This window comes from Helianthus annuus, chromosome 10 (genome assembly GCF_002127325.2).
Source record: "Helianthus annuus cultivar XRQ/B chromosome 10, HanXRQr2.0-SUNRISE, whole genome shotgun sequence".
NCBI lineage: Eukaryota > Viridiplantae > Streptophyta > Magnoliopsida > Asterales > Asteraceae > Helianthus > Helianthus annuus.
Window position 1 is genome coordinate 170,481,577 of NC_035442.2, and position 24,247 is coordinate 170,505,823.

The 24,247-nt window shown below is 31.6% G+C and overlaps 2 protein-coding genes and 1 long non-coding RNA gene across 4 annotated transcripts; 1 reads left to right on the forward strand and 2 right to left on the reverse strand.

The window, feature by feature from the left end:
* Positions 1–1,270: 1,270 nt before the first annotated feature.
* Positions 1,271–3,945, reverse strand: LOC110893200 (homeobox-leucine zipper protein ANTHOCYANINLESS 2). The gene is made up of 7 exons (XM_022140317.1): positions 3,770–3,945; positions 3,553–3,670; positions 2,811–3,374; positions 2,629–2,730; positions 2,330–2,524; positions 1,701–2,234; positions 1,271–1,609 (listed from the first exon to the last, which is right to left on the reverse strand). Exons 1-7 carry the CDS (start codon positions 3,943–3,945, stop codon positions 1,271–1,273), a joined length of 2,028 nt encoding a protein of 675 aa, XP_021996009.1.
* Positions 3,946–15,733: 11,788 nt separating this feature from the next.
* Positions 15,734–17,034, reverse strand: LOC110893201 (homeobox-leucine zipper protein HDG1). The gene is made up of 4 exons (XM_022140318.1): positions 16,660–17,034; positions 16,475–16,576; positions 16,183–16,374; positions 15,734–16,099 (listed from the first exon to the last, which is right to left on the reverse strand). Exons 1-4 carry the CDS (start codon positions 17,032–17,034, stop codon positions 15,734–15,736), a joined length of 1,035 nt encoding a protein of 344 aa, XP_021996010.1.
* A 5,012-nt stretch (positions 17,035–22,046) lies between these two features.
* On the forward strand, positions 22,047–23,264 carry LOC110896923. 2 transcript variants are annotated; one of them, XR_002568286.2, is made up of 4 exons: positions 22,047–22,165; positions 22,314–22,424; positions 22,516–22,602; positions 23,109–23,264. It is a non-coding gene; the product is annotated as an uncharacterized LOC110896923 (long non-coding RNA). The 2 variants fall into 2 exon arrangements; XR_002568285.2 differs by having other exon boundaries at positions 22,074–22,161.
* Positions 23,265–24,247: the final 983 nt, after the last annotated feature.

Sequence of the window (24,247 nt, forward strand, 5' to 3'; positions counted from 1 at the left end):
ATGAAGTAAAATAAAGTATTCTTATTGGTATTGGTTGAAGTTTCTTCTTTTTTATTCTTATAAAAAATTCTACTCATTTGAACTCTCCACTATATATATATATATATATATATATATATATATATATATATATATATATATATATATATATATATATATTAACGGTTTACAGTTTGATATATTTTTTATAAATATATTACATTTTAAAATCTTGTTATATATATATATATATATACACGGTTTAGAGTTTGATATATTATTAAATATATTAAATTTTAAAAGGTTATTTACATCAAAATATAAGTTATAAAAGTCAACAATTTTTAAAATATAAGTTATAAACGTTAATAATTTTAAAAGGCAATTCTTAAAAATTTGTTTAGTAACAATATAAAGTATAAATTGCAATAAATATAACAATAATATATGTAATGTTTGATATAATTTCTCTCTTTTACACAAAACTAAGACAATTAATATATGGGTATGTGATATTAGTGGAGAGTTCAAATGAGATGAATTAAAAATTAAGAATAAAAAGATGAAAGGATACAAAGGTAATTTGAATAAATCATTTAACGAGTCTATTATTTATTTTTGCTATTCAAATTAATGAACTCTATTAATTTAATGAGCCTATTTTATAAAAAAGTTGTGCACCTTACACAATAAAAACAATCCTGCACATGATCTTACATTTTCAACGTTATTACACCATTAAAACAATATTTTGGTGTAGGATACAGAATGTATAGAACTCAAACACTTTTAAATAATTTTGCGACTCATAATATAATATGTGTAAGATACAAAATTTTTAAATAATTTTGTCGCTTCTAATAAAATTTGTGTAGGAGCCAATACATTAATGATGGTGAAGGGAGAATTTATGGTTGCATTAATAAAACTTGACTAACTCTGTAAAATATTTATTAGTATTCTACATCAAAATGTCTATACTACCCTTAGTAATTAAAGCATTAATTAAAAGTGGACAAAAATGATATCTTGATTCACAACCATTGATAAAAAAATATAGGGTCTAGATTACTTCATTTTTTCTTCTTTTAAGAAGATTCTTCTCAAATGAACCTCTTCCTGTGATATTATATCAAATTCAATCTATAGAATAACATAACAAAACCATCTAAAAATAGAAAGCTAAGACAATAATCAAATACTCGAATAATGCACTCCTTGACCCGATCGTAACACTAGACCCTAATACATGGTCCAACCACTTGTCTACCCCTAATTATTGTTTAGTCGATCAAACAATTTCTATGATTCCCTGAACTGTTCGTGCCACCAGATCGTTTATCATGATGATGGTTTCCATTGTGATCATGTTTGAGGTAGTTATATCTGGGTGCAATAGTTGGAGCCCCACAGTCACCATTGATCCACGTTCACCACCTGCATGGTCTTCACCATATCCTGGGACTATACATAACCCTGATGGCAAGAGAGCCACCAAAGAAATGTCCTCGCCATTCATCACCACGGATACTGTTGGGAAATCTATAGTTGCATAGACAATGAGTGATCCCGTCATATCACTGATTGTCTCCTGCAGCACCATAACCTGATCGTCTTCATTTGTCCTTTCCTTTACACGTGTAAAAACAATAAATTTAGAAAATAAACATTTAATTATTAAGATTAGTACAAATAAATAAAAAGTGACTTTATAAACCTACCATATTGGAATATAAAATGGAGATGCAGTTAGGACTTGTTTCATCTTGGCCCAACGGTAAATGGATCATGTTTCTAGCGGCAATCCTATGGCATATCACATCCCATATACACCTGTCTTTTGTTTTCAACATATCAAATAGGTGTTGGTGATTTGTGGGTATCCAGACTGAATAGGTTGCACTCGTGACTATTCCCATTGGTTCACCAAAACCACTTATGTAATTGTGTGCCATGATCCTTGGTCTTCTTGGTGCATGATCCGCAACCAAATCCCATTGTTGACCATCGGTTAAACAAACCCCACCGCAAAAGATACTCATCATGCGTTGTGCTAGGCCTCTTAAGCTTCTTTTTGTATCTTGAAGCAGGTGGTGGTTAAGGGTGGGAGACATGATGGCTGTTATGCTTTCACAATGCCGCAAAAGTGCACTAATCCATCTTTGTGCACCGAAGCCCACACCCGAGTTGATTAACTGACGATACTGGTGGGATACCGATTGCTCATCGTATTCAGTATGTTCGATCCACGTAACCTACACATATTCATTATCAAAATATATCATAGTTTAGACATAATTATACAATACAAAAACATATACACAAATTATTTTATATACACATGCTATACCATGGTGAAACCATTTGGCATATCATGTAGGATACAACCAGAAGGACACCTTCTTGTCATGTGTCCTTCAATTCTTGAATCGATTGACAAATCAACCACAGTCCATTGCCCCTGTGCTTGCTGTTTGGCAAATCGAATAAACTTAAGCCCTCGAACTGGCACTAAAGGCGAAATGAGTTGAATTTCGGCCTTCATCTACATCAAATATTGATCTTTTAGCAAAAAAAAATATTTTTTCTTAAACATAAACAAAAATAGAGGAGAATAAAAAATAATAAAAAAAGTCTAAGAAGACTTACAAGTTGGAGAGCACCATTTCTTGAGCCTCCTGTACCATTGGAAATCACTTCCATTGTAGTACAACTGCCGATCATGCCTATAAACATTTCTCTCCATTGATCCTACAAATTCATGTTTAGTTATGTATAAGTTAATGTAATAATGGGGTTTCTATGAAAGTAAGAACAAAAAGATAAGTTACCGCGTTGAGTAATGCTTCTACAAGGGTTGAGCTAGTCATCGGTACCACGCTCCTAGCCCGTGTAGCCTCAGATACGAATCCAGGTGGTTTTGTGCCAAAGAAAGGAGGAAAAGCCCTTTCATATTCAACAAAATTAAGGGTTTCTCCTCCACCTTCCATGTTTCTATTCCATAGTGGAGCATTGACATTCCCAAGCTTTAAGAGCACTTCCATGGCTCTTGATGCTTGCACAAGATATTCATTCCTTTGAATGGGTATGTCATAGTCCATAAGTGATCGACTCATGATTGGGTTTAAAGGGTCACCAGGAATTGTCACTTTGTTTGACAATGGTATACCAAACATTTGACTGACTTGACTGGCGAAATGGTTAAATTCCTCTTTCAACCGTGCGTTCTCTATCATGACTTTGTGTGCGTGAATGGACCCGTCTGGTATTGTTGCTTGTGCACCACATTTGTTGCAAAGCGGGTTCTTTAGGACTTCTGCCATTGCTAAATTCTCAAGCCTCAGTTGCTCGTTCTCTTGCTTCAAAATCACATTCTCACTGCGCTCCTTTTGACTCTGCACAAGTGTAGTTACCCTTATGATTTTTAGCACCAATAATTATAATAATTAGGGGGGGGGGGGGGAGGATTCAACTTATACATTTATTAAAGGTCTGGATTTTTATATATTTGTTAAACATATCTGTTTTACCATGGAATTTTACTATGAAAATGAAAATATAATCAAACATTACCTTCAATTGAGTTCTTCTATTCTGGAACCAAAATTTGACCTTATTGATAGTGATATTGAGTTTATTTGCAATTTCAGTCCTTTCTTTCTCGGTAGGGTGAGGGTTCTTTTTGAAGAATCTGTTACCACAAAACGAAACAAAACAAAATAAACTAAAAGAAGTATGCATGCATGCACTTAGAATTTGATCACTAGTTGAAAGGAAAAGTGAGTATTACTTTTCAAGTTCTTCAACTTGCTCTCGTGTGTAACGGCTATATTGTCGTGAACTCGAAGATGAACCGCCATGATTGATTTCCTCTTCGTCACTAGACCTGACTTCACAATTCTCATTTTCATCGGATGTGGTTGCAGGTACTTCTTCCCTGGCCCTTTGATTACCATTTCCTTCCATTTTTGGCTTATGTCTGCAAAATCGTATATGAAATCCAATAAAAATATGTATTTAAAATCCACATATAACAAGAATAAAGCTTCACAAAAGAATACGATAACAAACATCAACCCGTATTAATATTTATTCACAACACTACCCACCATTAATAAAGATTATTGAATTACTCAGAGAATCTCCATAAGAGCAAAATTAAAAAAAAATATCATATTTTAAGTTTTTTCTAAATAACTATAACTAAATCTTATAATCTTTTAAAAGAATTTGTATTTTTGAAGATTTTAAATAACTCAGACTTGATAGTATTTCCTTTTCAGACTTTATATATATATATATATATATATATATATATATATATATATATATATATATATATATATAAGTACTTTCATGAGAATTTGTGTTTTTGAATATTTTATAATAAATAACTCAGATATGATAGTATTTCATTTTCATTTATGAAAGGAGAAAATTATATATATATGGAATGTTTAAATGAAAACCACTTTAATGCGAAAACTCAAAAACTAACTAAAAAAGCCTAAAAAAACACAAATTTTGTTTTTCAATTTTTTTTTATTAAAAATCGCTAGTTTTGTATATAAAAATAACGTCTTTTCAAAAAAAAAAAATTGTAGTGCATATGTGTAATAATTCACATGTGTAGTACACATACACATGTGTACTATATTATTTTACACATGTGCACTATAATTTTTTTTTTTGAAAAAAAACTTTTTTTATATACCTAAAATAGCGAAAATTGGTATGTAAAAAAACTTGATATGTTTTTAGGCTTTTTTTAGTTAGTTTTCGAGTTTTCGCGTTAACTAGTGGTTTTCATTTGAACCTTCCTCTATATATATATATAGGGAGAGGATCATGAGAAAACTACATCTAAATGAGAAAACTAGAAAACTAACTAAAAAACCTAAAAAGAAGCTAAAAACATACCAATTTTTTTTACAATTTTTTATAAAAAAAATCGCTATTTTTTATATATAAAAAAAGTTTCAAATTTTTTTTTGTTGTACTGCACATGTGCATTATATGTGTACTACACATGTGCACTATATCCGTAATAGTGCACATGTGCAATACAACAAATTTTTTTTATTTTTTTTGTAAATTTTTTCCATGCATAAAATATAGTGATTTTTTATAAAAAATGTAAAAAAAATTGGTATGTTTTTTAGGCTTTTTTAATTAGTTTTTTTATTTTCTCATTTAAATTAGTTTTCTCATGATCCATCCCCTATTCATATATATATATATATATATATATATATATATATATATATATATATAACTCCATTTCTATCTACAACCAACTCTAAACATACTCTAATTAAACCTCATTGTTATAGCATTCACATCTTGCCCGTATCATATTATTCTCTAAAATTTAAAGAATAGTTTATAAAAACCATCTAAAATACCACTCCATCCCATCCTCTATAATAGAGAACACTTTTTGAGAAAACAAAAGCAAACATCTATATTCAGAGTTTCAAATCCAAGCCTCTATAATTTATTGTGAGTGTATAATAAAGAGAAATTTTTTTATAAAATATGTGCATGAGAGTAAGATAAAGATAGAGATGGAGAATGGAATGTGTGAAGTTGTTTAAAAATAGACCAATTTTATAGAAAAATATATTTTTAGTTAAATTATATAGATAGAGAAGGAGAATGGGATGTGAATGCTCTTATCATGGGGTATTGAATTTAACAACAAAAGGTAAAAAAAAAACCTAATAAGTTGGGTGTTTATCGAATAGGATATTAGGTTCCTTAGGTTAACCGAATATGTTTTTCCGATTCAAGATTTTGGAATGAATACAATTCAGATTTTACAAAACAAATTCGAATTCGTATTAATTTGAATGAGCCAGATTAAGAGAAGAAAATGTAAAATGTGACAACTAGACCAGAGAGGGTTAGAGCTTTCTATTGGGTATTTCGGATTGGGATTTTAGAACTCAACAATCCGTAACGTGATTCGGAAAACGAGTCTATTTTCCGAGATTCAATGCAAAAAAGCTTAACACCCCTAGTGGCATAATAAATTATGTCATGAGTTTTATAACAAAAAAATGTAGTTAACTTATGCAATTTCAATACAGCAAAAAAAAAAAAAAATGATTGAATGTAAATAATCATTGCATCAAATTTGAAATTAAAACATGAATAATGTTATACTCAAAACTCAAACTCAAAAATTTTAATTAACAAACAAATCTAAAAACAAGTATGGTAACAAAATACAAAATAAAATACATACATAGAGGGTACTTTATCACTTGTTGGAATTAGTCGATCTAGGAAGGAGCTTTCTCCTAAAATCCTTTTAACCAACAAGTGAAACTCTAGGATGAATTGTGTGTTAGTGATGTTAATGGAAGACATATATATAAGCAAAGGAAGAGGAAAGAAAGGGACATTGTTGTATCTTTAGGGGTGTTTATAAAAATATGTAGAAAATCATATTTCAATCCCTTTTTCAACTTTAAATATGAGACTTTAATGAATTTCCTGCTACAAAAATAAACTTCTAACAACTTCCTCACTATGTAAAAAGATCTTGTTTCATAAAATCAAAGGATGTGACCTAACCCAAGTAGTCAAACATGTAAGTGTAAAACAAATCTCATGTGATATGTGATAGTTACCATGAATCTACTAACAGAAACAAAATAAAGTCTATATTTCTAATTTATTTATAACTAGTATTAAGCACCCCTTGCGTTGCGGCGGGGTCATCAACGCTGAACTTACGACGGGTTAATGTGAATAACTTAGATCGAAACGTAAAACATAGATAAGAATAACTAAGTTGATCTAGTACCCACGCATTGCGATGAACCTGTCCAACGAGAAAAAATAGGCGACAGAAAAACGTTGAACCACACACACGTTTCGCTGTGTTAACTCGTAAAATTTAGAATGAAACGTAAATCGAAAAATTTGCAGAAAAGTATATGTGACAAAAGTTGAAAGTACAAAAGTTGTGAGGTTAAATTTCAATGAAAGGTTATAATTAAAAAAAACAAACAGTTTTCGGTTAAAAGTGAAAAATCAGATTTTTTTTTGAAAACCTCCCAAAGCATTATGTACACAAGTGTTGTAAATTTAGAGTATAGAAATGTTAATGATACTATCTAATACCAATGTTATAAATACCGGTATGAACCGATCGGTTAAATTGTATATCGGACACGAGCCTGGTACGATAAAGGCTGTTAAAAGCCGAATACGGTATGTCTTACATACCGGCGGTAATTCTGCTTCTACCGGTTTAAACCGTTGAACCGGTTTGCATTATCTTAAAATTTGATTTTTTATTTTTAATAAAATACGATATAAATGTAATATTGAAATTCCATATTTCTGCTAATTAACTAAATGCCTTCCCTTTTAATATTCCATCACTGTTGAAATTGTTACTTACCTCGTCTAATATAATGTTGTTTATAACTAATAAAAATCTACTAAAAATGCTTAATATTTTACAAAAAAATAGTTTTTTTTTTCAAATAAAATTATGACCAGTTACATAAATCCTAATGGAGATTAGATTATTTTTTAGAAGAATTTGTATTTTTATGAAATTATATGGTTAACTAGTAACCCCGTTGAACCAACCGGTACAACCCGATTCAGCTGGTTAAACCATTTTAGAGTAAAACCCGGTATGATTTAAAAACCGGTCTTTAAAACATTGTTTAATACTATTAAATGAATTTAGAGTTAAGTGGAGAGTTCAAATGAGAAGATTTTTTTTGTAAGAAGAAAAAAGAAGAACTTTCAATCAATAAGAATGTTTCATTTTACTATATTTGCATTTAATTTTAATATAATGGTATATTTGTAAACTTACATAGATCATTAATTTCTAGTATTCCTCTTTAATAGCTAACTACATTATATTTGTAACTTATTTTCAAAATATATATTTTTCAAAAAATAAAATAAAAATTATTTAGAGTGTAGGACAACTTACTAGATGTGTAGGATAAATTATGAGTTGTGTAGGATAAATTTAAATATTTGTAGGATAAATTTCTAAAGGTGTAGGGTAACTTTTTATGTGTGTAGGCAAAAAAAAAATTAATGCAAAGAATGATAGTTTTTATGAGTAATTAATTACTTAAAGATAGTAATAAATGAGAATAAAGAAAAACTACTTAACATTTTACAATTGTACCCTTTGTTCTTTTTCTTCTCAATTAAATTTTCTTCTCAAATGAACCTCTCCCTTAGAGTAATTGTGTACAAATTTACTTTTACATTTATATATATAATTGACCAAGTCAAATGTAGTAATTCTTAGGAGATTATATTTATATGAATACTATATGTGGTTGATACAAATAATAAAAACAAATCTCAAAAAGCATAATGTGATAAATTCAAAGTATATCTTGTTGCTTGTATTTTAATTGTATAATTTGTTTTGTTACTCACAATTGAATTCATGTATCTGGTCAAATCTTTTTTACTTTGGGGATTTTATTAATTTTTACTTTAGTGTATACAGAACTCAATCTTTTGTGTTCCTACAGATAAATGAAAATCTGCAATAAAAATGGTAATATAATAAAGTGATTGGAAAATCTATTATCACAAAGTTAATAGAAAAAAAATAGAAGGCATATGATTAACTTTAATTGTTCTAATTTAGACTATTAATCATTGGTTTATTTCATGAAAATCGCATTATTGCATTATCATTACAATTTTTTTTACAATTTATTGCATGCTGATTTTAATTTTTTGCCTTTATCATCTTATCAAAATTATTTATTTTCTTTAAACTTATCATAAAATAATCTTTTCATCAACTACTTTTATATGCAGTCAGATAATGATATTATCATAGCATAAACCAATGACAGTTGTTAAAAAAATCAATTATTATAATACAATTTTGAAACAATTATAATTAATAATTAACTGCATTATATTTAGTTAAATTATATTGTTATATTGTTAGTTAAATTATGTAAAGTATTGGCTTTTAATTACTTGTAAAGAAAAAAAACATAAAATTGATTTGTATTTGTATCATCTTACCAAAATGATTCATTTGCGTAAAAGTTGTTGCAACCAAATTTCTTCATTAATTACTTTTATTTACATAAAAATTGGCCTGTATCATTGATTTACATTTGTCATCTTAACATTAAATGTAAGATAAATATATATTAAATGTAATAATGACAACTAAATACTATGAATTACGTTAGCCTAAAGAATTTTCAATATTACAATGAACTTAAACTTAATTTTAAATATTTGGTAAAAGAATAAAATAATTTGAGATGTTATCACTTATCATAGAAATTGTCAATTTAGTTTTTTATTTAAAGGCTAATTTTGTTTAATCCTCTGTCGTCTATATGACTTGAACTCAAGACCTCCCCCTTCTCAACCTAGGTGTTTTTAAAGGTTTTGCCTTTGCCAATGGACCACCACCCCATTGGTATTTATTGATTTCGTTTATTTTACAAATAATCAAGGTTTTGGATTCCTAAATTTTTATATGTGATTCAAGTTCTATATAGTTAAAAATTCAGGAATCAACTTTATATGAAGATGGATATTTATTGGCTACCAACATAACAATACACTTTTGTGATATATAGCTGGTAAAATGTGTGTTCTAAAGATCTGCTATTATATAACTTTGATATATATGTTATCAACATGTAACCCAGGAAAGTAGTTATAACTTTTATTTGTTATTAACAATAAATGGGAGCAAAATGTAAATCTAGATTATGATAGCCGTCTAAATTTGTTTTGCATCAACATGCATATGTACAGTGGCGAAGCTTGACAATAAAGACGGGGTCGAAAACGTATATACCCAAAAGTTTCTATAAAAAACTACATATGTAACACTACTGAGCGAAAAGGGTTCGGGGGGTCGGGCGCCCCCCCTCCCCCCCCCCCCGCCCCCCCCCCCCCTTAAGCTTCACCCCTACACATGTAAATGCTAAATATAAAAGTATCGTAACGAATTTTTCTATCTAAGTAAACATAATGATACGTGAAGAAGAGATCAATAACCTGAAGAGATGAATCCAAGTATTCCATAGTGAAATACCATATCGATATAGAAAAGCCTTTGTTGAATTCTTCATTAGGATGTTAAAGGGCTTTGATCATGTTTGCGAGAAGAATGATAAAACCTAACGTGTTTGTGAGAAGAAAAGAGATTAATTTGATTGCATTACAAGCGATAGAGTGTTATAAAATGAATAACTATGAAAGAAACTTTGTTCTTAGGGTAACGGAGACTCGCAATCAGATATGTTCTTCATTTGCCGACAGACATTAATATATAGAACGCTTTCATAGAGGTTATAATCTGCTGTGAGCGCAATATACCATAGCGTATTGAATCGTTAGAGGAAAAAATCGTAGTTTGATTTTAATGTGTTTTAATTGAAATATTCAGTAAACATTACACTATATAAATGTTTTGTTGTATTTTAGGTGTACATGTAATGCTCCATAAATCTAACGTAAATTGTATTAGTATTATATAATAAAAAATGTAACATCCCATATTTTGCTCATTTATATATTGTCATACGTTAACCCATGGCAGAAATATACCACTAAATTTGTGATAATAAATTAAAAATCAAAATTTCATTTCATTTCACTAAATCAAGTATTACATTGTTCATGAAAATGAAAAGTACGACAATTGGAATTTCAAAATTAACAATATTAAAATGCATAGATTAGAACTAAGTGAGTATTTAAATCCACCCTTAATCTTTTCTTGTGAAATCAACGTCAAATATTTCCTGTAACATGTATCAAATATCCATCAACACAAATTATATCGGTGAGCATACTAGTTTGTATACATAGCATAAGTATGAATAAAATCTCAAATCCACATGTTAATTGTATACTAAGTTATATAATCATACTAGCATTCAAGACTAAATATCAACCCAAAGTTTCCACTAGCGTAACCTTATCGTTGAAGTGAATAAAACCGTAAAGATTGAATACTTAATAATGACCCAACAAACGGGGTGGTGTGCTAATCCTATAGCGCTATACATGTTAAGGGAGGCTTTTTAAAGTTGATGATAGATAGCATGCATAAGATTGTCCTAGTATGTATAAACAAGTAGCATAACAAGTAAGTATGTTTAAGGATTGAGTGTTTGCGTAAGATTAATTGTATTATGATTGTGATCATAATACGGATACATGTTGCAACCCAAATAGTGTTTAAAGCATAAAATGGGTCAAGTATGAACTCATGGTTTGCGAAGATATTCCACAAAAAGCGAGTAAGCAGTTTGAAGGATGGAATAACAAAAGTACCCTTATAAGCTGAACAAAGGTGTATGAGTTTATGGAGTTTTATGATGGAATGTTAGGAATTTATAAGTATGAAAATACATAAAACATATCTTTCTTCCCTGGATACTTTTTTATGGTTTTAAACCATTTTTTTACAGTTTTAAAACGTTTTTTACGACCCGGTTTGAAAACATCTTTTTACTGTTTTAAAACATTTTTTACGATCCGGTTTGAAAACATTTTTTTACCGGTTTAAACTTTTTCATGACCCGGTTTTAAAACATTTTTTTACGGGTTTAATTTTTTTTTTGCGCCAAATTTTTTTACGGTTTTAAACTTTTTTACAAAAAAAAATTCTTTTAGATTTTTTTACAAAAAACAATTTTTTACGGGTTCAAACAAAAAAGTTTTTTACGCTAAGCAAATAAAAATTTTTTTTACAAATTTTCTTTTTTACAAAAAAATTTTAACTGTTGTATTACTTTTATGTTGTATGTTAGTTAAGTTATTTGTGTAACTGTTGTTTAATACTATCGCATCGCTTACTCGCAACGCTCAACGCACGAAACGAAAAGTCGTAAACCAACTCACTCGAACTATTCGATCGACTGACCCTTTAATCGAATGGTCATCCATCCGATCGAAAGGCCCTCCGATCCGTCACACTTTGCACCGCCTTTCTTCCTCTCCACCTATAAATAGCCCACCTGTCACATCACTGTTCATGATGTGACAGCTCCCCTCTGACCAGCACGTTCCCAGCCACTTTTCTCTCAATTCCTCGCGATTCTTGTAAGTTTTCATCTCAAATCTACACACACTTTCTCATCAATTTCACCCACAAATCTCAACTCTTCACCATGAAATCTATGGATTTGGGCTGTTTTAGGATGATGTCATCATGGGTTCTCATGAACACCAAAGTGTGACCTCATTCCACCAATAACAACTCAGATCTAAAGGATTTCTACAATGTTTATACACTGATTTCACCTAATCTAAGCTTAAACTAAGTGTTTCAAACTTTTCTTCAATATTCTTAACTTTTCATTCAAAAACCGATAGAATCTGAGCTCGTTCAGGCCTTCTACTCACCTTATAGTAAAGTGCCGGTCTGAGAACGGATTACTATCGAGGAGATGACCGACTTAACGGGTTGAATATGAAGTTCCGTCAAGAACAGTTAACTGATCGGACGGGGTGATTCCCATCCGATCGGATGACTTGGACTGGATGGAGTTTCCGTTGCTTAAACACGTTGTACTGTCGTCTCGGTTCAACCATAAATTTTTAATTTAACCAATTTTTACAAGTTCTCAAACGAACAGGCCACCGAACGAATTGCCGTCCGATTGGATCGCCATTCGATCGAATGATAATGCGGCAAGATGACTTGTGATTTCCCTTCAACACTTAAACAATTTATAAAAACTTCTAAAATTATCAGCTTCCAACAAATAGTCATCCGATCGGATGACCATCCGATCGAATGACTATTCTACCACGGGGCTTGGATTTTTGAAACGTCTCACTTGACCGGATCGCCATCCGAGCGAACGACCATCTGTCCGGATGACCGTTCGACCGGACGACCTGATAGGTAGAGATACTTTTCTCTTTGTAAAATGCTACAACGAAAACTTCAAAGTCACATCATACACAAACACATCCATCCCAAACGGACAACCCTCCGACCGAATGGTCATCCGATCGGATCACCCTTCGTCACTCAGCTCACTCGACACCGTTTAATGCACTGTTCGTCGCTTATACTATTGTTATCTGATCAGGCTAACTCTCCAGCGCTCCCTTCAATCCAAGACTGTGTTTATTCATTAAACATGATCTGTGAGTATACTCGATCCCTTTTTTCTTTACGCACTTTTGGGTGTTATATACGTTACCTATATCAAATCACACCGATCACACAACACAAACACTTTTTATACGCTAACCGCTATTGAATGTTATACGTGTTATTCGATGAATGCTTGTATGTTATGTTTACACAGTGATTGTTGCCTGACACCTTAGCAACGATAGTACTATAGTTTGGACTCAGCACATGTCGTGGACAGGGGTTGTTAAGGGTATTTCTTCACGTGTCACAGTGATGATATGTGTTGCACATTCTACAACTCGCAGTCATGTCTGTGCATATTTCATTGTCGTTAACCTACTTGCTTCGCATTTCTACGTGTTACATGTTGGTTATGTGTAAACTCGCTTTCGCTACTATTACATGTTGGTTATGTGTAAACTCGCATTTCTACCTTTACACTATGTGTATTGACTTTTATTTTAACGTATGTGACAGGTGTTTAGGATGCTTGTGCTATGCTTTGCTTTTGTGGGAACAAGACTAGGGGAATCTAGAAACCAAATAAACAATTTATGAGTTGTCGGAACAATTTGTGTCTTTGAGAACACTATGTCTATAATACTTGTTTTTATTTGATATGTTATGGTGTGGGACGTAACACTAAATACCTGGTAATTATAGTTGTTATGGATTCTCTTGGACAATCTGTTTCGCTCACTGACGCGCCCCGATGTTTCCGCCATCGGTTGGGGTGTGACACAAATGAATTTAAACGACGACCCAGTTGACGAACCCGATCAACCTGTTGACGACCCCATTGAAGAAGATACCCCTACAAGGCCGCGCCGCAAGAAAAGTGGTGATTCGTCAAGCAAAGGAAAGGAAGCAGTGGCGGAGTCGATCTTCAGAATCGAAGAGGCGAAATTGGCGGAAATAAGCGACTCCAAACAAAGAAGAGAAAAACTTGTGTCCGCAAAACTTGAACGCGAGAACGCGTATATGGGACACTTGAAAACGATAGAAAAACAAAATGATTTAAAAATCTTGTGTGAGCCGCACGCCCATCTCGACAAACCGTTTAAGTCGGTCGTAATTCAACAAAAGCGCGAGATATGTGAAAGATGGGGTTGGGAGATGCCATCCGTTTAATTTAAGTTTTTTTCCCAATGTTTAGTTGTTTTTTTTATTTTGCTATGTAGTTTATGTTTTATTTAAATGAAATTTATAATTTTTAATTTATAATTTTAGTGTTTTATTGTTAATTTCTAAAAAATGAAATTAAAAAAAGCAGTAAGTGATTGAATTCCATCACTAGTGATGACCACCGCCACTAAAAGAAGGTTGTGAGTGATGGAATAATGGTTGATGACATGGCGGAACTTGATTGGATGTTATGAGTGATGGGTGATGACCACCCCCACTCTCCTTATAGGAAGTGAATTTTAAAAATCTAAACTTATCTTGTGTGTATAATATATTTGTGAAGAAAATTATATTAATAAGAAAAAGAACAAAGGATACAAATGTAAAACATTAAATAGTTTTTCTCTCAACTCATTTATTATTATCTTTGACTAATTAATTAGTCATAAACACTATCATCCTCCACACTTAAATTTTTGCTTACACACATCAAAATTTATCCTACACATTTTGAAATTTATCCTACACATATTAAAATTATCCTACACAGCTCGTAATTCATCCTACACACCTCGTAATTTATGCTACACTTTAAATTATATATTTCTTCTTGTTTTTGAAAAAATATGTTATTTTGAAAATAAGTTACAAATTTAATGTAGTTAGCTATTAAAAAGGAAGACTACCAATTAATGATCCATCTAAGTTTACCAATATACCCTTACACTAATATTAAATACAAAAATTAAATGAAGTAAAATAAAGCATTCTTATTAGTTGAAGTTTCTTTTTTTTATTCTTATAAAAAAATATTCTCATTTGAACTCTCTACTATATATATATATATATATATATATATATATATATATATATATATATATATATATTAACGGTTTACAGTTTGTTATATTTTTAAATATATTACATTTTAAAATCTTGTTATATATATATATATATATATATATATATATATATATATATATATACACGGTTTAGAGTTTGATATATTATTAAATATATTAAATTTTAAAAGGTTATTTACATCAAAATATAAGTTATAAAAGTCAACAATTTTTAAAATATAAACGTTAATAATTTTAAAAGGCAATTCTTAAAAATTTGTTTAGTAACAATATAAAGTATAAATTGCAATAAATATAACAATAATATATGTAATGTTTGATATAATTTCTCTCTTTTACACAAAACCAAGACAATTAATAAATGGGTATGTGATATTAGTGGAGAGTTCAAATGAGAATAATTAAAAATTAAGAATAAAAAGAATAAAGGATACAAAGGTAATTTGAACAAATCACTTAATGAGTCTATTATTTATTTTTTCTATTCAAATTAATGAACTCTAATAATTTAATTAAAATAGTTGTTCACCTTACACAACAAAAACAATCCTGCATATGATCTTACACATCCCATATACACCTGTCTTTTGTTTTCAACATATCAAACAGGTGTTGGTGAGACTTAATAGGTTGCACTAGTGACTATTCCCATTGGTTCACCAAAACCACTTATGTAATTGTGTGCCATGATCCTTGGTCTTCTTGGTGCATGATCCGCAACCAAATCCCATTGTTGACCATCGGTTAAACAAACCCCACCGCAAAAGATACTCATCATGCGTTGTGCTAGGCCTCTTAAGCTTCTTTTTGTATCTTGAAGTAGGTGGTGGTTGAGGGTGGGAGACATGATGGCTGTTATGCTTTCACAATGCCGCAAAAGTGCACTAATCCATCTTTGTGCACCGAAGCCCACACCCGAGTTGATTAACTGGCGATACTGGTGGGAGACCGATTGCACATCGTATTCAGTATGTTCGATCCACGTAACCTACACATATTCATTACAAAATATATCATAGTTTAGACATAATTATACAATACAAAAGCATATACACAAATTATTTTATATACATATGCTATACCATGGTGAAACCATTTGGCATAACCAGAAGGACACCTTCTTGTCATGTGTCCTTCAATACCCGAATCGATTGACAAATTAACCACAATCCATTGCCCCTGTGCTTGCTGTTTGGCAAATCGAATAAACTTAAGCCCTCGAACTGGCACTAAAGGCGAAATGAGTTGAATTTCGGCCTTCATCTACATCAAATATTGATCTTTTAGCAAAAAAAATATTTTTTCTTACATGAACAAAAATAGAGGAGAATAAAAAATAATAAAAAAGTCTAAGAGGACTTACAAGTTGGAGAGCACCATTTCTTGAGCCTCCTGTACCATTGGAAATCACTTCCATTGTAGTACAACTGCCGATCATGCCTATAAACATTTCTCTCCATTGATCCTACCAATTCATGTTTAGTTATGTATAAGTTAATGTAATCATGGGTTTTCTATGAAAGTAACAAGAATAAAAAGATAAGTTACCGTGTTGAGTAATGCTTCTATAAGGGTAGAACTAGTCATCGGTACCACGCTCCTAGCCCGTGTAGCCTCAGATACGAATCCAGGTGGTTTTGTGCCAAGGATAGGAGGAAAAGCCCTTTCATATTCAACAAAATTAAGGGTTTCTCCTCCACCTTCTATGTTTCTATTCCATAGTGGAGCATTTACATTCCCAAGCTTTAAGAGCACTTCCATGGCTCTTGATGCTTGCACAAGATATTCATTCCTTTGAATGGGTATGTCATAGTCCATAAGTGATCCACTCATGATTGGGTTTAAAGGGTCACCAGGAATTGTCACTTTGTTTGGCAATGGTATACCAAACATTTGACTGACATGACTGGCGAAATTAGCCATGTGGCTAAGTTCCTCTTTCAACCGTGCGTTCTCTATCACGACTTTGTGTTTGTGAATGGACCCGTCTGGTATTGTTGATTGTGCACCACATTTGTTGCTCGTTCTCTTGCTTCAAAATCACATTCTCACTGCGCTCCTTTTGACTCTGCACAAGTGTAGTTACCTTATGATTTTTCGCACCAATAATTTTAATAATTAGGGGGGGGGATTCAACTTATACATTTATTATAAGGTCTGGATTTTTATATATTTCTTAAACATATATGTTTTACCATGGAATTTTACTATGAAAATGAAAATATAATCAAACATTACCTTCAATTGAGTTCTTCTATTCCGGAACCAAAATTTGACCTTATTGATAGTGATATTGAGTTTATTTGCAATTTCAGTCCTTTCTTTCTCGGTAGGGTGAGGGTTCTTTTTGAAGAATCTATTACCACAAAACCAAACAAAACAAAATAAACTAAAAGAAGTATGCATGCATGCACTTAGAATTTGATCACTAGTTGAAAGGAAAAGTGAGTATTACTTTTCAAGTTCTTCAACTTGCTCTCGTGTGTAACGGCTATATTGTCGTGAACTCGTGAACTCGAAGATGAACCGCCACGATTGATTTCCTCTTCGTCACTAGACCTGACTTCACAATTCTCATTTTCATTCATCGGATGTGGTTGCAGGTACTTCTTCCCTGGCCCTTTGATTACCATTTCCTTCCATTTTTGGCTTATGTCTGCAAAATCATATATGAAATCCAATAAAAATATGTACTTAAAATCCACATATAACAAGAACAAAGCTTCACAAAAGAAAAAGAATACGATAACAAACATCAACCCCTATTAATATTTATTCACAACACTACCCACCATTAATAAAGATTATTGAATTACTCAGAGAATCTCCATATATAAGAGCAAAATAAAAAAAATATATCATATTTTAAGTTTTTTCTAAATAACTATAACTAAATCTTATAATCTTTTAAAAGAATTTGTATTTTTGAAGATTTTAAATAACTCAGACTTGATAGTATTTCCTTTTCAGTTACCTAACGAAAACACAATATATATATATATATATATATATATATATATATATATATATATAGGATTAGGTTCAAACGTGAACAAAATCCCAAGAGTGAATTGCGTGAACTGATCTGGGCCCTTCATTTCATATATAGTTGACAAGGGTAGGATTGTAATTTTATAAAAAGTGTTGAATTCAAATCATTTTATTATTAATCCTATATCAGTTACATAATAAGAATATTATTTCAAAATCTTTAACATATTTTTTATTTTTTTAAGATTATCATCGATAATCTCTAACAAATATCCATATTTTCATGCGATTCATCCAATCTTCACGTCAGCCGTTCATCACGTTCATAAACCCAGAAAATTCAAGTTCATATTTGGTCGTTCATCACGTCATATTTCGCCTGAAGATCGATTATTTCTCACCGTCAATTGTATCGTTGCCGGTATTTGATTGGGTGTTGTAGTTTTGTTCCGTCGGATATTAATCGGAGCCGGACTAAGATTCCAGCGAAGAATAATCGGTGTACATTAATCGGATTCGGACTAAGATTTCGTCGGACAATTATTGTGTATTGATTTCTAATTGTCAAGATCTTTAGTGGTGAGTGAAACTGTGAAACAGAGGAATTGTGATGGATTTAAGGTGTAGAATTCATGGGTATTTTGTTGTTGTGGGTTTGATGATGGTTTGTTGATTGGAATTTGTGTTAATGGAGATAGTAATGGAGATTCAGTTGGAGCTCTAATGGTGAAAACAGAGCAAGATGCTATATACTCTGCTATTCAAGGATTTGTGGGTAGTTGGTGGAATGGGTCAGATCTTTATCCTGATCCTTGTGGTTGGACACCTATTCAGGTTATTTTCTCATTCAAATATCAATCAATCTAGAAGCATATAGTTTGATATTATTGTATTATATTTTGGTAATTAAATGTGATTTGATTATGTTTCTTTTATAATTATCTTTTTGCTAAATTCATATATACAAGTGTGTTCAGTTCTTTGTAAATAGCAGTCCACTGTAAAACCAGGTTTGTAAAACTTGAGTTTTTAGTCATTTTTTGTTTGTGTATAATATTTAGGTCCGAGGTACGCATGTGTACTGCTTCTTCTATACATGCCAACACGATAGTACACATGTGTATGATACAATTGTCGTTGCATGCAAATAGCATAATTCTTAGTTAATGAGCCTTTGAAGACCCTCAGCATTGTTGTCCTTTTTTTAACCAACCTTTTTGTAATGTGATTGTGCAGAGTCGGTTGCGAGTAATGTCTATGAAACTCCCAATGGGACTAGGTACCGGACATTCGAGATTTTATTGGTGATAGAGATGCGCAAATGATAACTGACAAATTCAAAGCTTGCATCGAAAACAAAGTTAATCACACATTTGATACCCATACTGATGATACGGATATTTACATGTGCATTGTGTACACAGGTGTACTTGGATATTTACACATATGTACAATGCTAAAGAAGATAAAGAACGTATAGAATGTTCATCAAATGATGTAAAGCTTATATGAACAAAACAATCCTTGATTTTGATTACTAACAAGCCACTACGAAATATGAACAAAACACAAAAAGATTCACACCGAATAAACCCATAACGCATGTCATTAACCAGTTTTTCTATCGCCTTTGAGGTTAAGATTGAACCATTTTTGGGATCCGAAGTTCCTTCTTTGTTCGGACTGGGGCTGTTTTCACCATCACCACCAGGATTTTTTCTGTCATTTCCATCGTTATTACTACTAGCTTGCGTATTGCTAGGTGTATCTGTTACTAACTTCTTGAAATCGGGCCAAAGCCTGCATAAATATCAAACAAGAAACACTCGGAACAAAATATAACATTGTAGTTTAGTCATCTAATTTACTAGCTGAAATTTTTTATTAAGCTACATCCATATATAGACTATAGATCGATAACTAGGGGTGTCAATCATGTCGGGTTAGCAGGTACTTCGGTGTACACTGGTATGTTCATCTGTGTACAACAGTCTGTACACATGTGCACAACAGTGCATTACATAAGTGTAGAGTAGCCTTTACACCTTATGTACTGTTGATTTCAGCAGCATTTATAAACTTGCCAAGAATCTCCACACTATACATTCAGACAATATTATATCATTATATATATTCAAACTTTAAACTTCAGATGCAAATCTACAATACGATAATTTCTTGGAAAAACGATTACCTCTTTAGCTTGTGGAAAATACGGGATCACACCAATTGCACGACGAGCAACAGATCTTACAGACGGGACCTCATCGTTAAAAGCCGCGTTGATATATAGAAGTTTTCAACAAAATGAAAATAGTAATATTAAAGATTTTTAAAATAAGATAACTATATTAATATCTTACAGAATAACTGATAATCTGATCCTATTTGTCTTCTGGAAGTGAAAAGAAAACGTTAGACGTTATTCCTGCAAAACACGTCACCGTTGCAGCCCTCACCTTCCAAAAAGAAAGTTAATGTAGGAATTAAGATTACAATATTTATATAATTATATCTATAAACACGAAATCTAATAATATAACTAACCATCGATGAACTATGAAACAACGTTAACGACAATTATTTTTCAATCGCTTCACACCATTGCTGGCTGCTGGATACTGAATTATCGTCACTAGCCACCGTTTCGCCGCACAGTATATGACTATGACGGAGCGGATGATATTGTTTTAACTTTGACATAATCATACGTAAAAGGACTGATAGGTAATTTATCATAAGAAAGATCTTCAGTTCCTTTAAATCAAGAGATAGCGCGAAGACGTTCATCTCGCAGTTGTGACACATGATGTGTATACATATGAGTACACAGGTGTACTTATTTGAATTAAATGTATATACACATGTGTACACTGGACAAAACTAACATATGGTTAAAAAAAACAGTCTGCAGAACATATATAGTTCAGATCAGCTTAACATCAACATACACATGTGTACACACTTATACATTGGCATTCAGAAAAATACGCACAAAATACACATGTGTACATCGAATAAAAATAACGTATAATCCACTATCTTGTTAAATCAACCCTATCCTTCAAAAAATTAAGCATATACTCAAACAACAATTGATCAGAAACACACCATTGTAGCAAAACCTCGTGATTAAACAACTTTTAGAAACCCTAACTTCCGATTTGATGTTCTTAGAAGAATTATAAAACATGCAACGATTTACTGAATCATATAAACATTTATACTTTATCATTGTGTACTTTGTTGTTGAAAATCATATGAGTATTCCGGCGACTGGATATCTTCGACGGTCCTCCTCTGGTTTTCCTCCATGACGGCGGCGATGGTGAGACATAGCCTTCGACCGACCTCCTCTATGTATTCGAACAATGATTTTCGGCTGTGTATTCCGTCGATTAGATAGCTCCAATGATAGTTTTCTTTGTTGTCGACAGTAATGGTGAGAGAGAAAGCTCCTCTGTATATTTGAACAGGATCTGGTTAATATGGAAACTTTTAAGGGTTTTGGTTTTGAATTATTTAATAGTGTAATTACCCATATACCCTTATTTCTTTAATTAAATAGTATCAATTAACCAAATAATTACAATCATGCCACTCATCAAGAATCTCAAGATCATAAATATCAAGGGTCCAGATCTGTTCACGCAGTTCACTATTGGGAGGTTGTTCATGCTGGAACCCTACCCTATATATATAAGTTATTTCAAGAGAATTTATGTTTTTGAATATTTTATAATAAATAACTCAGATTTGATTGTATTTCATTGTCAGTTATGAAATGAGAAAATCTATTTCTATTATATATAATAAATGAAAAAAATTTGGGACACGTGTCAGCTTGTGGTGCAATCTCACAACTATTTGGGTGGGAAAATAATGGGTCTTTGTATACGGGCGAGACGCGGTACCCATACTTGGTTTTCGACCCGAGTATATAAATGTTCTAAAAACCTAAATTCCCACATTCGTGTCTCTATTTTTCCATTTTTCTGCCGTCATCTACTAAAACCCTAATGGATCCTTCACTGCTACTTGAACCACTCCATACAAACTGTAGGTATCAATGTCCTATCGTTAATCTTGATTTCTTTTAAAGTTTGTTTGAGAATCCTTATTTGTTTCAAAGTTTATTTGAATAGAGAAACAGAAATTTACATCAAAATTCATCATAATCTTCGTCTTTTCATCTCCACCTTTTGTTTTAGAGAGTGAAAGTAACAATTTGTAGTGAGAGAAATTCCAGATATCGAACTCCGGCGAAAATCCGAATCTCCTGCGAACCGGATCTGAGTTATGGTGAAAATCCGAATCTCCAGGTATGTTTCATCGAAAATCAATATGAGTCATTACAAGTATGTTTCATCAAAAATCAATGTAAGGTTTAGGGTTTCTCTTGGTCTTATGAAGGTGGTGGTTTAACGCCACAACGAAAGGTCGACGGCTAGGGTTCCAGCAGCACATAAATCTGACCAGTTGTGGTTTCAGCCAGTATCGGTAAACTGTTGTTCCTTTTTGTCCAAATCAAATTAGGGTTCTTAAGTTGTTGATCCCATGTTATCTTTATCGGTAAACGGTAAACTGTTATCTTTGCAGTGACATATATCCATGATCTTTACATTATTACTATGTGTTCATATTTAAATGAAACGTTTTTTCGGATTCGTCACTGACTTGAAGAATAATCAGCTTCCGCTGCAAAATATGCTTTCAATACGTATATGATTTTTTAAGTGTTTTTTTCTTGATTTGTAGGTGTTATTTTATGTATAATGGACATTATTTGCTGTAGAGATTAAGTAATTCCTTTTTTTTGGCGATTAAAATTCACTTTGTAGAAAGTTGTTTCTTATTTGATTTTCAAAATCGAGTCGGGTCACCAGATTAGGTGATTTATTTTTTTTATTTTTTCTTAAATCATTGAGAGATCAGTTGTATATTGTTAAAGATACAATCTTTTAAATTTGTGAGGTCAAACGGGACTTACTATTGTTTTTTAACAGTTAAAAAGCTTAATACTGGAGCTCATGAGTTGGTCATGGAGGGATATAATTGTAGATGCAAGGATGGAGTACGCAAAATTTCTCCAAGAAATGGATAAAGAAGTTCAAAACTCACGAGATATAAAAGAGAACAACAAAAGATCTTGATGAATTTATGAACAAGGTAGCCTAGGCCTGCTCTGTCTACAACTTCAACAGGAAGACGCTAAATGCGTTTTAAGAAAAACAAATATAAGTCAATGGAAAAAATGAAATAAATATGATGGTAAATGATGTAAAAAAACATACCAGCCGATAGTCTCCTTTACGACTAAAGTTGAAGAATTCAAGATCCATGCCAACACCAGAAACTTTGCGTGCATTCCTTGTAATCTTCTTACAATGCTTCACTTTTTTAACATCCTTTAACCGTTTCTTTCCCTTGTTTATGAAAAAAAATATATATATATATATATAAACGTGGTTAACAGCAAATATACTATATACCGTACAATTAAAGTTTTCTTGTATAAAGAGTAATTATGAAAATGACTAACACACTGCTTTGGCTTAAATTCAATTTTATTGTTAATGTTAATGTATGTATAAAGTATCATATTAGAGAAACAATTGTATATTAACTAATAATCAATAATCTCAAATCTTTTAATAAAAAATCACTTAAAGAATTTTACGCATACTATCTAGACTTTGTATGACTTATAAACCATTTACACCATTGAATTGAATCTGAACCTATTTCACTTTTTACTAAATTAAGACTCGTTTCATTCTACTTGAAAATGAATCTCAATTGATTCAACTTGACCACTAAAAAAAATTATGAAAGATTCTAAAATTTGAATTTTAAACATGTTATTCACCAAGAATTATCAAATTTCTATCAAACGTTATGAATATGACTAACCAGACAATGACAATAAAAACCGGATATTAGTGACATTCATAAAAATATATTAAATATTTAATACCATGACGTAATCAGCAGACAGACGAAAAGGAACCGAATCAGATTTTTTACTACATTGTCGGCCTTTGCATTCTTTCTTCAAATTCTCGACTGTCTCGGATATGTCAGCTAAAACTTTAGCTTTTCCTTTTCCTTTAACCTGTTGTGAAATAATAATATTAGTATATCC